Source organism: Monodelphis domestica, chromosome 1 (genome assembly GCF_027887165.1).
Source record: "Monodelphis domestica isolate mMonDom1 chromosome 1, mMonDom1.pri, whole genome shotgun sequence".
NCBI classification, from domain to species: domain Eukaryota; kingdom Metazoa; phylum Chordata; class Mammalia; order Didelphimorphia; family Didelphidae; genus Monodelphis; species Monodelphis domestica.
The window spans coordinates 739,651,230-739,667,280 of NC_077227.1; the positions used below are offsets into that span (position 1 = coordinate 739,651,230).

At 50.1% G+C, this 16,051-nt stretch overlaps 1 protein-coding gene across 2 annotated transcripts in view; it reads right to left on the reverse strand.

Moving 5' to 3' along the window:
• Positions 1–583: 583 nt before the first annotated feature.
• The window catches only part of LOC100021277 (ectonucleoside triphosphate diphosphohydrolase 4), a 30,652-nt gene continuing 15,184 nt past the window's right edge, over positions 584–16,051 (reverse strand). The window contains exons 5-13 of one of the 2 annotated variants that reach the window (XM_007477831.3): positions 14,294–14,444; positions 13,440–13,543; positions 10,298–10,357; positions 9,940–10,094; positions 8,762–8,928; positions 5,919–6,243; positions 5,408–5,493; positions 4,744–4,905; positions 584–3,783 (exon numbers count right to left, since the gene is read on the reverse strand). In XM_007477831.3, coding sequence (XP_007477893.1) covers positions 3,555–3,783; positions 4,744–4,905; positions 5,408–5,493; positions 5,919–6,243; positions 8,762–8,928; positions 9,940–10,094; positions 10,298–10,357; positions 13,440–13,543; positions 14,294–14,444 — 1,439 coding nt within the window. In that variant the 3' untranslated portion in view covers positions 584–3,554. The remainder of the gene's footprint in view (positions 3,784–4,743; positions 4,906–5,407; positions 5,494–5,918; positions 6,244–8,761; positions 8,929–9,939; positions 10,095–10,297; positions 10,358–13,439; positions 13,544–14,293; positions 14,445–16,051) is intronic. The other variant, XM_007477832.3, reaches the window with a different exon arrangement.

The window sequence follows — 16,051 nt, forward strand, 5'->3', positions numbered from 1 at the left end:
TTCAGCTTGGAGAGTTCCAGCTTTGGGACCTTGGACGGCTCTTGTTTCCCCTTAGGGCTACCAAGTGGGTGAGTGAGAAAGGCCGACTCCCTTTCCTGGGGTTTCTGGAGGTCCTGGTCTCCTGAGAGGCTCCTTGTCTTGGAGGAGGCCTCGTGGCTAGAACGCTTGTTAAATTTACCTCTGGGCCCCTTTGCTGGGGCCTCTGAAGCCCTGCCTGGTTTGGACCAGGTCAGAGTAAATATCTACTCTCTCATTTCCATACCTTCACTCTTTCCCTCTATTTTATAACCGAATTGCCACAAAGTCATTCTGACCGTGGTCATTTCTGGCAACCTCACTCCTATGCTTAGTCCAGCCCTTACAATGAGCCCGCGATCCCCCGGCTGGAGAGGATCTAAGACCCCGCCAGAACTCAATGAGCTTGTAGTGGGTGTGTCCCTTCCCAAGCCAGGTACAGACAGGCATGGAATCGCAGATCTAGCTAACCGGGAAATGTGGGGATCAACTGCCAGGGAAAACGATCCGTTTTGGTGACACTCAAACGACCGAGCAACGTCTCTCCAGACCACACCAAGACTCCAAGCAACGTCATGAATTTCTACTTTATTGATTCTCAGCATCCGTCAGTGTCCGCTAGGTGTGCCAACGGGGGCTGCTACAGCAGGGACAAGGAAAGGCTCCGGGGCCTGGGCCGAGATCCCACCCCAGAGCTTCCCAAAACAAGAATCAGCGACTCTGAAAGGAAACATCCATTTGATAAAGAACAAGTTTAATTTAAACACATCCCCATCTTTTCTGCAATTCCTAACAGTAAAACTCCATCATTTCAGCAACAGGTTCCCAATTCTCCTGCACTGCTCCCATCGCTTGTAAAGCAGGGTAGGAATGGCGGATTGTCCCGAGCCACGGGCAGAAATGGCCAAACCCAAACGGACCTTCAAGGCCTTAAATATCACGTGAAGCCATAGACGGGGGAGGGGGGTTGGGATGCTTTCAAACCCTATTTCGGTGGCTTAACCTTCTAAGAGATGCTGCTTGTAAGCTACATTTACTTCATGGGGCTTGATTGTGAAATGTAAATAGACAACAGCCACAGGTCACAGGGAAATGCCATCTCATCACTTTTAAACTGTGGGCACGTTTCCGTGTCCACGCTAAGCCAATTGTACAACGCTTCACAATTCCTAACCCAGGCCCTGACCGGCCAGGTCACACTGCTAAGAAGGGCGAGGCCACATTCGCACCCAGGACCCCGTCTCCCTTTTTAAGGCATCCGCTTCTCCGGTCACTCTGGCTCTTAACCCGGGTGCACGGACAGATTTCAGAGTATCCGAGAGCTTGCATGGGGAGAAAAAGCTGCCTTCCCCGAGGGGTCTCCACAACGGCCTAGTTCTTTGAGGTGTTGCAGGCCCGCCCACCACCCACCTACGCAGCTTGATCTGCCTTTTAGGGTCTAAAACAGGGCCTCAAGGCTCGCCCTCTCTCTGCCCAGTACTGTGGCCTGAAGGTTTCTGGGAGTAAATGTTGGTGCAAATTTCCGCCAGAAAACGACTCCCCAAGTGACAGCCTATCTGAGTTCTGCGGAGCAGGAACTCGAGGCGGTCCGCAGCCAATGACCCCACGCAGCGGCACGCCGATCAGCACTGGCCGGCTCGCCCCGTGGGGAAGACGGCGCTCGGCACAAAGGGGACGTCCTCATGCTTCCTACTTGGCCCGAGAATGGTTGACACGATTCCCAATCACCGACTCGTCCATTTGGCTACTTGCTTTCTGGTGAAGCCCCGGCCTGGCCTCTCGGGCGCTCTGAAGGGGGAGGGCCCGGAGCAGTTCCCACCATGAGACGGATCTGTGGGAAACAGCCTCCCGATAAAAGGCAGGCCCGGCTGAAGCCTACCCAAGCAGGGTTTAGGAACCGACACCGGGAAGACCTAGCTCAGGGCAGGCCCCAGGGGATGGCAGGGAAGCAGGCACTCGGCTACGGCCCGGACCCAGGCTCCTTTAGTGTCTTCGCTGGCGCGAGCGGATGCCTGGCCTCAGCTCCAGTCTGGGGAGCACCTCCTCCGAGCCGGCCCGCTCACCCCATGCCCCCCCCCCACAGAGACTGCTGTCCGGGGCTCCAAGTTCCAAAGCCCCTCGCTAAAGTGCCGCGGCCTAGTCACCGCAGGCTCTCTCCAACCCTCTGACTTGGGGGAGGGGAGAGGACACCCTACCAACTTCTGCATTTGGGGGACTTCCGTCTTTAGAGGATTCACAGACTTTGCCCTCTGCACTGCTTCCAGACGGTGCATTTATATTTATCAGAGTGTTTAAGGAAATCCGACTCACAGCCAAACGGTTCTCAAACGGTTGGGTAACCGGCCCCGCTGGCCAATTCCACCTTGCATCCCCCTTTAAAATCATGGCGGGGAGAAGCGAGGGCCAGCCGAGCGAAGAGCCCCAAAAGGAGGCAGCAACGAGTCTCAAACACCCCAAGCTTGTCCAACCAGGACTTTGGAGGGCGGGGGCCGCCCACCACCTGGGTTCTGACTAGGTTTTCCTGAATAGACACTGTTTTTCGGATATTCAAGCGTCTGAACGTGGGCCAAAGCCTGCACTCTCCTCCGCCTGCATCCACGAGAGCCCTGCTGTGGCAGCCTCTTCATCACCGAGAGGCGAGTCCCCACCCGCTGATGTTTCCCACCTACAAAGGAAAGCTCGTGGGCGCCCCTTTCAATCAAGAACCCAGACGAGCAAATGCAGGCGTTCTTAACGCCTCACTCCAGACCGTGCCGGGCCCGGAAAGGCTAGCCAGGAGACAAAAGACGGGATGGGGAGACAAAGGGGAGGCAGGACAAGGACGTCTCACTCAAGGGGGGTTTCTCAAGGCGAATGAAGCGAGCTCATTCTTGAAGTCTGTCTTCGTTTTAAGAAAGAGCCTCCCTCAGCCTCCCTCAAATCCGCCCCCATGTTGTACACACGCACACGCAGGCCAACCCACACTTCCCATGTTACGGGTCTCTTCCTCCCCATTTGGGAAGTGTCAACCCTACCCTGGTCTGGTCTGTTTGGGCGGTTCAGGACTTTAAACTCTCTTCCATGAGACCTTAGAGCAGCAGGCCTGAAAAATAAAAATAAATACAAACCCAACAGCCACTTCCCTAATCTAGGCTAAGAAGGAAGCAGAACCGAACCTTGGCCGATAGGCTTTTTGTCTCAGCACAGAGCCTCCCCTTGGGGGCAGCAGACAGAATCCTCTGCGTCCCTGGGTGCTCCTCATGGTCCTCCCCTTGCCCCAGATGGGGAAATGTGTTCACTTTAACAACTGTTTAAAAATGAAAACCTCAACAACTGCTGGCCCCAGTGTTCATTCAAACTAAGAGTATTTCCCCTCCCTAAGCAGTTTCCAAAAATAAGTGGCCTCACCGTACTGCTGGGAAAGCAGGCTTTTCAAAAATGGTTTTGTTGTTATTTTAAGGGACCGAATGGGGAGGAAAATAAGGGGGAGAAATGAGAAGAACCCCTGAGGCAAAAATGGCTTTTTCTTTCCTAGTGTCCTGGGGCGCCGCGGCCCCGGCTCACAAGGCTCCGGCCATCTTCTGGGGTGGAAGGCCTTCCTCCATCCAGAGGGAGGCCGCAGAGCTGCCCCACAGCACCCGCCGGTGAATTCGCCGCAGGCGCAGCAAATACAGCAGGATGGACAAGAGCACGACCAGGAAGCAGGCAGAGAACAGGTAGTGGTTGTAGACGAAGGAGACGCCTCGCCAGTGAGCGTGGCTGGCCCGGAAGTTCTCCTGCTGAATGTCTCTGCCCAAGTGGAGAGAAAACAGGAATAATCATCAATGTCAGGAGGCCAAATTGGGGCTCGTTCACTTGACTAACTCATTCTGTGGAAATCTTAAAGCTCAGTGACCATCACTGGAGCCGCAGTGAAGTAGTAGATGAAGAAACACTCTCTGAAGGGAGGAGGAGAGCAGAAAGATTTAATTCATCCTCAGAAGCCGGCAATGTCCGGGGTCAGCAGGAACGGCATCTACCACTTAGCTGGGATCAAAAGCAGCCTTAAGGAAGAGCAGGCTTCCTCCCCTGGGATGTGGGAGCCAGGAGGGCCTAGCACCCAGAACAGTACTTGACTCAGAGCAGACGCCTCCCCCGTCTTTGCAGGCCGTGTCAGAGGCAGCAGCTGGGCCCGTTTCCCCGTCATCAGCTCTCAGCTGTGAGGAGTGAAGGCCACGACCACAGGAGTCCCAGCGCTCCCTCGGGCCACCCTGAGGGACAACGGCAGCCCGGCTTCCTCAAGCCCCGTGGCCCATCTGACACTGAGGGGGTCAGGCAGAAGGAGTGAAGGTGAGCAGGCCCAGAGCCCAGGGAAGCAGGGGAGGAAGGGAGCCGGGGGAGAGATCCTGCATCCCCCAAAGGATGGTGATCTTGGAGGTCTGAGCCAACCAAAACAAGGAAACCTGGCGTTGCCCATCCAACTGGTCTGCCTGAATTCACTCCATGGGGCCTGGAGGCAGGCACTGCAATAGCCTACTGACCCCACGCCAGAGACTGTGGCTCATCAGCCAACCCCAGCCAGCAGGTGAGGCCTCGAGGACACAAGGGGAACAAAGCAGGGGTCCGAAGTGCCCAGACAGGAGAGCAGGAGGCCCCTATCAAAGGCCCATCATTGCTGAACCCTGCCTAGAGCCAGCCACAGGCCAGCATGGGCTCTCATGCGCCCCACCGTCAAGCCCAGCCCTCCCGTGTTCCAAGGAGCCTCCGTACCTCAAAGGTAGGAACCGGGTTCTGTACAGGATGGCTCCCAGAGTCCACTGCACTTCCTTGTCATAGACCTGCAGGGCCGTCTTTAAATTGCTATAATTCACTGGAAATGAGAAGCCCCTGTGAAACACCTCATACATCCAGGCAGATTTAAAGCACTGATATCTACAAGTCAGAGGAGGAAACAAAAATTAAGTTGGGTTTCTCAGCAACAAGAAACAACTATCAAGGAAAAAAAAGAAACAACTAGGGAGAAGCCTGGGGGCCTGCTCTACGGGGCCTGCCCTCTGGCCGGGCCTCAAGGGGCTGCTTCTAAACCATGAAACCCAAAACTATCCTAAGGGATGGTTGTAATCTGGAGAGTCCACAGGTTATATCTGCCCAGAAGGTGTAGATACTCCCCAGGTTAGTGCACAACTCGTCACAGACTTTGCGCCTGGACCCTGTGTCGTGGTGGAGGCCGGCTATGGAAGCAGCCCCGCTGAGGGGCATCCAGCCGCCTGGAGAATGCCCCTAGAAGCAGGGCCCTGCCAGGCCCTGCCGGGATGGGCAGCCCTCATTCCAAGCAGGTCCCCCGAAGGGAAGCTCCACCAAAAAGCCTTCCCATGTCTATGCTTGGGCTTTTCTCCACCCCATCCCACCTTTTCTTCCTCTTTCCTCGACTCACTTCAGCCTGTGCAGGTCGGCATGAGAGGCATAGAGTCCTTGGTCAAAGCGTTCCCGCAAGATGGACCACCTGGTTGCACAATAATCCTAAAGGAAAGCCATAAGAAAGACTCCGTTACTGACACCTGGCTGCCAAAGCTAGACCAGGCCTCCGCTCTGGGCCCTGCAGCCGAGGCCTCGCTGTGCACGCAGGGCAGGCACTTAAATCAGCAGACCCAGTCCACGTTCTCTTGACTGCTCCGCATGTTCAAGAGCCATCTCTTCCAGCTGGTTTCTGACTCTCTCAGGTCGCCCCAGGAGCACACCCTCCCTCGTCCTCTGCCAGGTCTCCCCCGAGGCTTCCTGGGCACCACAGGTGGCGTTTTCAATGGCAGGAATGCCCACTGAGCTGCTGTTCTGCCCCTGCTCTCCTGGCTGACCTCCACAGACCTAGGCGGCAGCAGCAGGAGCCCAGTGCCAGCTGGCTGCCATCCCCCCAATCCAGACAACATGCCCCTTCTGAAATCCATTACCTTGGCAGCTTTAATAAACTTAGCAGCATTGTAATCTCCCCCCATTCTTAACACGTCCTCAGTGCAATAGTAGAATTCCGAAAAGCCATAGAATTCGCTGTTCTGGAAATGAACCGGAGGCTGATAGACCCCATTGAGGGAAGTCTGAGTCTCGTTTGTCTTGTTCATGAAAGGCTGGAGAGTCTTCCGGCACAGCGTGAAGTCTCCAGTTCCGCGCAGGTACATGGTTTGCCCATTCTGCTGAATTTCGTCCTGAATGTCTAAGGGTAGGCAAGGGTCCAGATATGGAGTGTCAGAAGTGAGACCCGTCTGCTTACTCAGGAGCCTGTAACAGGGAACACGGCACGATGAAATCTGCACAATTGTGACCAAGAACGAAAACTCACATGGACGCAGCGCTGCTTTTACAAGCTGTCCCAGAAATGATTCTGGAATAGATGAATAAAACAGCATGTCTTCCTAGTGGCTACGGGCCAGGCACTCCCCAGCGAGTAAAGAGGGGTGCTCGCTTCCCATCCAAGAGCCCAGCGCTTCCCTCCCCCCAGCTGATGCGAAAACCGCCTTCTGGAGCAGCAGCATCTGGTCTATAGCCAAGCAATCAAATCTCTGCGAGACTTCAAGCTCTGTCCAACTAACACGGTTCGGACACCTGTGTCGTCAAGGACAAACTGGAGATCCAGAAAAGACCCCACTAAAGGGAAAAAGAAAAGGCATCTTCTCCTCCTTCCCCCTTAGGCTCCGAGGAAGAGGGGGCTCCACTTCTTGGCCTGCTCAGCCCGGCCCCTGGGGCCACGGACCCCAGCCGTCTCCCTCCCAAATCTAGAACCTCGCTCTGCCACCATTCCCGCCCTCTCCTGCATCTCCCTCTGGCCTGCCACGGGCCTCAGCCACAAGATACTGGATCTCTTTGCCCAAGAGACAGATAAGGCAGCTGCTGGCAACCCCGGTTATGGGTATAAACTCATTTGTGAAATCTTACGGAGGACGGTGGGAGATTCTGAGCGTCACCACCTCATAACAGAGAGGGAGGGGAAGCACATCAAGTTTACAAAAATCTTACTGAGTGACCCTCTTAGAGCCGGACAGCTGGCATGTAAACAGGTCAGAAAGCGCTTTACGTGTCGGCTCTCTCACTTGATGCTCCATTTACAGATGAGGAAACTCAGAGGTAAAGTAACTTTCCCAGGATCACAAAGCTAGACGGTAGAAACTGTCTTTTGCCTCATTCTCAGTGCTCGGCATGTCGTAGGTGCTTCATACATGTTTACTGTCAAAAGTGTTTGAGTGGGATTTGAACTCAGGTTTTCCTGACTCCAAGTCTAACACTGATTCTATCATACCGCCTGGAGCATTTAAGAATGATGCTGGAAGAAGGGGTGATAAGAAAAAGGGAAGGACCCCTCTATCACGAATGACACCCTGGGGCCTCCTCCCATCACTTGGGGGCACGGAGGACCTCAGCTGGAGCGTCTACACTGGGTCACATCTACAAAAAGGAGGCCAGGGGGCACCGAGGGGCTCAGCTCTCACCAAACACTCGGAAAAAGTCCCTGTCGCTGAGGGGCTTCCAGAAGCCCCTCGTTACAACTTCCCCAGCCAACGTGCCTGCTGGTCAATAATGAGGAAACCAAACCCGGCTGCCACACGCCTGGGAGGGCTCACGTTCATCTCAGGCACACACGGGAGAAACCGAGGACGCTAAAGAAGCCTCCTGGATCCCCCAGTTTGCTTCAGAAGACACAGAACAGAGACCAAGCACACTTCCAAGGCAAAAGAGGCGTCTTTAAAGGGCTCGTGTTCAAGTCTAGCAGATGAGGCCTCTGATCGCCAAACTGGACTGATCTTACCAAGATAAATAGAGTCAGAACCGGGTCAAGCTCCCTCCCCTCTTGGCCTCTAGTCAGTGGTAAGGGCAGGGCGGACAGCTCTTTGGCCAGGATTCCACCTGGTTTAGAATGCCAAAGTTGGGGCAGATGCTATAGCGTTTATAGAAATGGTCCTTTTTACCATCCCGGCGCAGAACCAGCACAGGCTCAGAAGGGGGCGGCCCACGACGTGGCTGAGGGTGGCGAAGAGCTCGCTGCCTCACGGCCAGGCCCCCAACAGCCTTAGCTGGGCTGGCCCTGAGAAAGCAGAGGGAAGACCTCAGACCCTTCCTTGAAGCTCCTTCAGCCCAGCTGGCACCGCCTCGGAACCAAATGCCGCCTCCGTGCTCCGATGGAGCTTTCCCAGAGAATGAGGCTAAAGCGTGTTCGTGGCAGAGAACAGCTGGGGATCCATGAGGGTGCTACTCTGGGGTGCCCGAGGGACCAGTGCCTACAGGGCGGGCGCAGTCACCCATCTGCTCTGGGCTTACAGATCCATATGGGGGGGGGAGGGGCCGGGGGGGGGAGGCAGACCGAGCCTGGAGCACACGGACAACCAGGAGACAAACAGTTCAGTAGAACCTCATCCTGGGGACTACTTCAGGCTCTCAGCGTGCCCACAAGAAAGGATGCAGGTGGATGGCGCGTCCCTAGAAATGAGATCACAGTGCTCCATTCTGTTCAGTGAGGCTTCCTCTTTGGCCGGGTATTTTATTTTTTAAATCCTTAAACTTCCCTCTTAGAATCAACACTCTGTGCTAGTTCCAAGGCAAAAGAGCAGTAAGGGCCAGGCAATGGGGGTCAAGTGACTTGCCCAGGGCCACACAGGTAGGAAGTGTCTGAGGCCGGATTTGAATCCAGGACCTCCCGTTTCTAGGTCTGGCTCCTAATTCCCTGAGCAGCCCTGCTGCTATTTCTTAATGACCAAAGGGCCGGGTTCGTGGGTCTGACGTGACTGCTGAGCCCGGGGTCTCATACCTGTTCTTCTGCATGGTGTGGGTAAACAGACTGTCTTCATATCTCTGCCGAGCTGCATTGCCACCAAAGCCAAGGAACGTGGCCACGTACACTCTGTACACGTGCTCAGTCCGATGGACGTCACAGCCCAGGTTGAATTCAGCAAGTAAATTTTTGGCCACTTCTTCCTGGAAGCACAAGGATTAGAGAAAGTCTTACCCCCACGGCACCGCCGAAGCCAAGCGAACAGCACAGAGCGCTTTGTCTTGTTGTTGGCTGGCTCTAGAGGCCTCTCCGTCAGAACAAATGGCTCCTGGGCTTTCTGCCTTCCCGGGGCGACATTGCAGCCCCCCGCATCCAACGGACGAAGCAGGATCTGGGGAACCGCAGCCCAACGCTGCTGGGAGAGTCGGTGGCCTGGTCCGTGGGCACACGCGTGTACACACGCACATTCAGAAATCTGCAGTCTCAAAACAAGGAAGGCTCGGCTAGGGACGGAGGGAAGGGCCGCCCGATGCCACCTGGATTTCTCTGGCATTTTTCACTCAGAAGCTCAAACGTATGACGGGTTAACCACTAAGAAAAGACCGTCTATGTTATCCTCCTCATTTATAGTCAGACACGTTCAGCTGCCACACTGGGCAGCTCTTCAGTCCCCATCTGAAAACAGAAGCAGGTTTCCTCCTGCCTGGCCAGGGCTCAGCCCCCTGCTATTTTGCTGCTCGATGGGAAAGCAGCCAGCAGCGACCCAGAGAGCCACAAGAGATGGGAACAGAGTGGAAAGCGGCTGCAAACCAAACATTAAGACCTTCTCGAGCCCTGACGGACACCCTAAGCCTCTTCTGAGAAGCAAGAAGTTGTCTACGGCACAACGAATACTAATCTTTTCCTATTCCTGTTATTGGATTAAATTCGTCATGACTTGTTTTATTGTGGCGTTTAAGAAAAAAGCTTTAAGTACCCGTTGAATAAAATTAATCGAAGGCTACGACAACAAAATATCCAAACAAAGACTTTAACAAATGTTAACAAAACAGCAACTTCCCTCACTGACCCAAAGCCCCCAACTTAGCCGAGCTGTGCCACGCGCTCCCAATCATGCCAGGAACGATGCTTTAAGACTCAGAAAACAAAAGTGGACGGAGACACATGAAATGAAAAAGCAAACCAAAAAGAAGGAAATGTGTACAGATAATAACCTGCTGTGAGGAGGCAAAGCTTACACTTTGGGGGACTTCATACGCTATCTGGGTAGACACTCCGCCCATGTCCAGAATGCCTGCTGTCCTTTTGCGGACAATGGCTGCTTGGCTTTCAGCACCAGGAATGTTCACCTCCACCACTGCCTCGTCATCTGGAAAACATGCAGGAGACCTTCCTGGGGACACACTATCCCCTGGAGGTGGGATCTTCTCAAGAGACCCATTTTGTAGTCATGATTAATTCAGAGTGGATTTGGACCAACTCCCAATTTTTAAAAAGCTTTTTACTCAATAGAAACCATTCTCATTTCCACCCAAGCAGCCCTATGATTTGGGTTTTCGCGACCACACTTACCATCTTCGATATGCTCAAACCGCCCAAGCACAAAGTTGATGCCAATCCAAGCGTAGACGCCTAGGGACATTTCAAAGAGCAAGAAAAAGACAATGACCAAATTTTAAATCTGATGTGCAAATGTAAATCAAGGTCAAGTTCTATTTGCAGTGCTGATGTTTTATCCTGTCTTAATGTGAACGAATAATCATCTTAGAAGCACTTTCAGGATGAAAACTCGATTTTGTTAATGGATCAAATAGTTACTGATGTATGTTATGTATGAAGTTATCTGGGTGGCCTCCAGGAAGAGGCCAAAAAAGCTAGAGCAGTTCCACAGCACAAGGGATACTGCTGGCTTCGGGACCAAGGACACCTGCCTCCAACACTTACTAGAGTGTGACCATGGGCAAATTTCTTAAGTTCTTCAAGCCTCAGTTTCCTCATCCATAAAATGGGGACAATGATACTGGTAGCCTCTCCAGCAGTAGTGCTCAAACAAGGTAATGTAAGTAAGAATATTTTGCAAGTTTTAAAGCCTCATGCAAATTCCAGTGTGAAGATTGGATTTAGCTATCTCCTGATTATAACAATGAAGATACTTAGCTCTTCCTTTATTGTGAAGATAAAATTGTAATCCACAATCTATTTTTAGGTTTTAATCTCCAAAAGGTGATAACTCAATATTTTATGTAGATCTGCCCATTTTAACTACAAAAAGGTATTAAGTAACACAAAAAGGTATAATCTAACCAAAGGTGTGAACTAAAGAGTGGGCAGTCCTGGAGAGGGGTGTCTGCTGTGATTGGTAAACGTGAAATGTAGGGGAGGTGACACAAGAGAAAAAGGTCTTTAAAAAGAGGATCAGAGGCCAGAAGAAGATATTCGAATCAAGATTCGAGTTAGATGGAAGAACTCTGACTCGGAGTTGGACTGGAGGACAGACACTTGAGGAGAGACTGGAAAAGAACTTGACCCTGGAGGAGCTCGTGCAGGAGACCTCAGACTGCTTTAGTGAGTGAAAGGCTGACTTAGTAATCATCTTGAGACTTTTTTTCCCTGATTAGGGCCTTAGAATTTCTACTTGGCTTAGAGGAAGCCAGAGTTGTCTCTCTCTCTCTCTCATTCCTTAATATCTTCCCTCTATTGTAAATAAACTACCATAAATTCCATTTTCTTTAGTAATTCATTTTGGGATTTAGAAATTAAATCCCTGGCGACCACCTATATAAATATTCAGAGTCCAACCACAATTAAAATTTAACACCAGTCATCTCTTATTGGTCAGGAGTTAGGAACTAAACAAATGAAGAGTAAAGCAAAATGTGCAAATAGCACCGAACACTCCTTGTGGTAGTTTGTGATTAATTGACAGATGAGTGGCAGTGACCTGGAAGTCTGTGATCAAATACCTGAGAACCCCCTTATCCCACAAGTCTTCAAGAGAGGATTTCAGCCATTTCAGGCAAGCCTGCTTAGTCCTGATGGGGTGCCATGACCTCAGGACTCAAAGGACAGGGGCTTTGGGGAGTGTGTGCTTCCCCCTTCCTCCTCAGATGCAGGCTGGGAATGGGCATCCCTCATGCCGGGGGCCAACAGCTCCTGTTGTCATCTGTCCCTGGGCCTGACCCCAACCTCTCAGGACCTTGACTAGCCTTGTGAATGCAGGGTTCCCTCCACACCACCATGAAGTATTGGTGTAGCATGACATTAAGAGAACTAAGAATAACCAAAATTAAGTTGTGGTTTTTTTTTTAATATTAAGAGGCTCCTGTTTTTAATCACATTCTTTCCTTTTAAGGGCATTAATTCCTTCACATATGAATTTGGAAAAAGAAGTTCTTTATGATAAAAATTATATTTCCCTTCAAAAGTAACATGAGTGGGGAAGGGAGGGAAGGCACTAGCCACAGTGTTGTTAAAAGAAGAAAAAAAGGGTCATTGAAGCTTTAAAAAAAATGCATTGAAAGCCCAGGCAAGGTGGCACAGTGGATAGTGAGTCCTGGAGTTAGGAGGACCTGAGTTCAAATCCTGATTCAGACATTTACTAGCTAAGTGGACCTAGAGAGGTAACTTAACCTTGTATGCCTCAGTTTCCTCATCTATAAAATGAGCTGGAGAAGGAAATGGCAAACCACGCCAAGATCTTTGTCAAGAAAACCCCAAATGGAGTTGCAAAGAGTTGAGCATGACTAATTCACCACCCCCCAAAAATCTTTAAGGGACAACAAGGTCACACAATGGATAGAGGGATAGGCCTGGAGTTGGGATGACTTGGGTTCAAATCTGGCCTCAGATGCTTCCTAGTTGTGTGACCCTAAGCAAGTCACCTAATTGCATTTGCCTAGCCCTTGCCCTTCTGTTTTAGATTTGTTACTAAGAAAGGGCATAGAAGAGAAGAGAAGGAAGATCAAAGGAAATATTGACAAGCAAGATAGCTATAAAAATTAAGGGGTAAAGCTATTAAGTTTTCTTCAAAGCAAAAGGTTCAAAATAGAGATCTGCAGTTTTACCATCATTCTTTTTCTAGTCTAATTTTTTACATGGAAAAGAACATTCTGTTTTTTTAGTGTTTGTTCAATTCAGGAACATGGACTTGGGAACTCTGGTTCTTAAGAGGAAAATATAGTAATGATGGGCCTAAATGTCAATGTGGGACATACTAAGAGGGATTAATAGAACAAATTATAATTGTAGACATAATCTATGACAGCCACAAGCCAACCCTTCAACCTCAGTTTCTAGCAACCCATCTGCTATCCCCTCTGGGTTCAGTCAAGAGGTCTATAAAATATCGTATTCCCACTGTTCACCACTCCATTTCATTCTAAGATAACATTTTTCCTATTTCTCCAAAAAGCTGAGAGTGGTTGTTTCTGTTCCAATGATCCAGCCTCTCCCTCAAAAGCTGCCATTCTGGGAGGCTCCAGAAAACCTGGGATAATTGTCCATCATCAGTCTGGGAAGCTGCAGCTCATACTTTTGTTCAAATCAACTTGAAATCTATTTCTTAAATGATTCCTGTGTGGAAAGAAATGAAACATTTCCCATGACTGAGAGTCACCAAGTAAATCTGGCTCCCAGGCGACATTCAGGGCCTACAATGAAGCAGTAAATGAGCTCAGACAGGAACAAAGAGATCATGAAGCGGTCCAGCACTGACCTTCTTGCTTCCCTGAAATAACCTCAGCGTGAGAGCTGGAGAACAGAAAGTCAAAGTGTAGTGGGACGTCTGTCAGAAGATCTTCCAATATGGCTTTTTGCTGACTGAAAAGAGAACCCAGAAAATGTGGTAAGAGTCAGGCTCAGGGCACAGCCCACACCAGACACCCACAATGTCTCAGGAAGGCCACTGAGGCCAGCCCCTGCCTTCATCCGAGGCCCCAAGGGAAGAGTTCCCTGCCCACCTGATGAAGGGCAGCTCCTGTCACTACCAACTTTGTCCTTTACTCTGACATTGCTGCTCGGGGACTCCTAGGGCCGGTTCTGAGGCCCAACAAAACCAATCTAAACCCCTTCCAATGCATCCCCCCCTTCAAACACCTGAAGACTGCTAACATTTCCCCTCGAGATGGTTGTCAAGACCACCCTCAAGTCTGCCAACACAAATATATTCAGAACTTTCAACAGTTCTGGTGATTCTCTATTAAATTAAAATCCAGAACAGAACAATCTAGACCAAAGGTTCTAAAAGTAAATACTGATAGATAAAAATAATCCAATTGAATGCTCTTTGAGATTAGAATTTTTAGGTAGACCTTCATTGTACTACAGTGACAGACAGATGTTCAGTATCCAAATTTCCCAAAGCAAAACAGGGTAAGAGGCATATTTTTTTTAATTTCACTTTCCATTAACCAAAACAAACTTTCTGCCCCCATCCCTTATTAAACTTCCGTCCCTCTTTTTCTATATGAGAATGCAAACATTTCCCACGAATGTTTAAAAAATACATTTTTACATCCCCTCCCCTCCCTTCTGCTCATCCCCAGCACACACTCTGACACCAAGCGTTACCTTTCTGGCAGGATTCTCATCCCAGCTGTACAGAGGATATAGAGAGGGGTCTCTTTGTGTTTTGCCCGAGGCACGTGTTCTGCAGCAAAACTCAGAAGTGGAGAAATATAATCGCTGACTTTTTCTGGTGAGGTAGCAAACTCTGATATGCCTGGAAAAACGGGAAACAGTGAGCAGCGGAAATCCCAGCTGAGAGGATCTTCTCTTTTGGTATGGCCATTCTGCAAGCTTTCCAGTAGACAGGCTTATCTCCTAACAGTCTGCTTGCAAAAATCCATTTCTTTACAAGAGTCACTTAAAATCACAGTGGGCAGCTCAATGGCACAGTGGATATTATTAGGCCTGGAGTCAGGAAGACTCCTACTCTGGAGTTCAAATTGGGCCTCAGACACCTCCTAGCTACAGGCCCCTGGACAAGTTAGATCACCCTGCTGGTCTCAGTTTCCTCATCTAGAAAATGAGCTGGAGCAGAAAATGTTAAGCCACCCCTATATCTCTGCCAAGGAAACTCCAAATGGGATCACTAAGAGTTGGACAACCACAATCGAATCACGGTGTCCAAACCAGAAGGGATCTGAGACATCATTGTTCCCAATGCCCTCATGCACAGACGAGCAAGGAGGGCTTATGTGACTTGCCCGTGGTCACAGCTAGTTATCCAGAACGGGCACTGCAAGCACAGCCTCCACTTGTAGGCTGCTGTCTTATCCAGAAGACCACACTACCTCCACGGGCAGCAGGTGCCGTCAGAGCCAAGAACCCCCAAACCGCATCAGGATGCTCTGGGTGGAGGCTCGGGCTCCAGGACACTGCTGTAGGTGAAATGCCGCTAGGAAAAAGTTCCCCAACAACTTAAGCTCTTCCAAAAGGGAACGAGACAAAAGACGTCTTAGGAACACATGGCTTCCCCCATACTTGAAGTCTTTAACCAAAGCTGGAAGGTCCCCTTGAGGGGCATCTTGTAGAATGGATTCTCAGCACAAGTTGGATGAAGGGCATTTGAGATCTTGTTTTGGATTCACCATTCATTTCTGTCATACCCTGACTATGGAAGGAACCCAAAGCTCTTTCTGCACTCTTAACGGAGTGATCACACCAGCTCCCACGGGCTCACTTATAATCTCTATGTATAGGATTCCGAGATCCATACACCAACTTGAGTGCCTTTGTGTGTGCATGTGTCTCCCTGAGTCTCATATAACACATCAGGTGCCAAACTTTGTTATTTCTCACTCAACAACATCTCTTCCATCCATCCCTTTCTCCCCACTAACATAAGTTATCATTGCTTTTAGCCTGGATTATTGCAATAGTCTTCTAATCAATCTACCAATTTCCACTCACCCTCCCTTTCCAATCTATTTTCCACAGCTGCCAAGGGGAGGGAGGAAAAGAAAAGGATTTTTGTAACCAAGGAACAATGTTTGAAATCAAAAATTAAAATAAAAAAAAACCCTGACAATGATGCCTATCTAAAGGCACAGCCATTTTACCAATGTTTTTACTGCTTTAACATTTCCTCCTCCTCTATTCTTTGTGAAGACAATTCGATTAAATTCTACTTGGTTCTCAAAACATTTGAATCCTGATATGAAAGATCTGAAGATTAATTCAAGCCAGGATGCAAAATTAAGGCAGATCTGGATCTCTGGACCAAAGAGCAATAAAAGAGAAGAAAGAGGAGGAGAAGGGATGAAAACTCAGACATGTTTAGAAGCCAGGGGAACCTTTTCTTTTCTTTCTTTTTTTCCCCCCAAT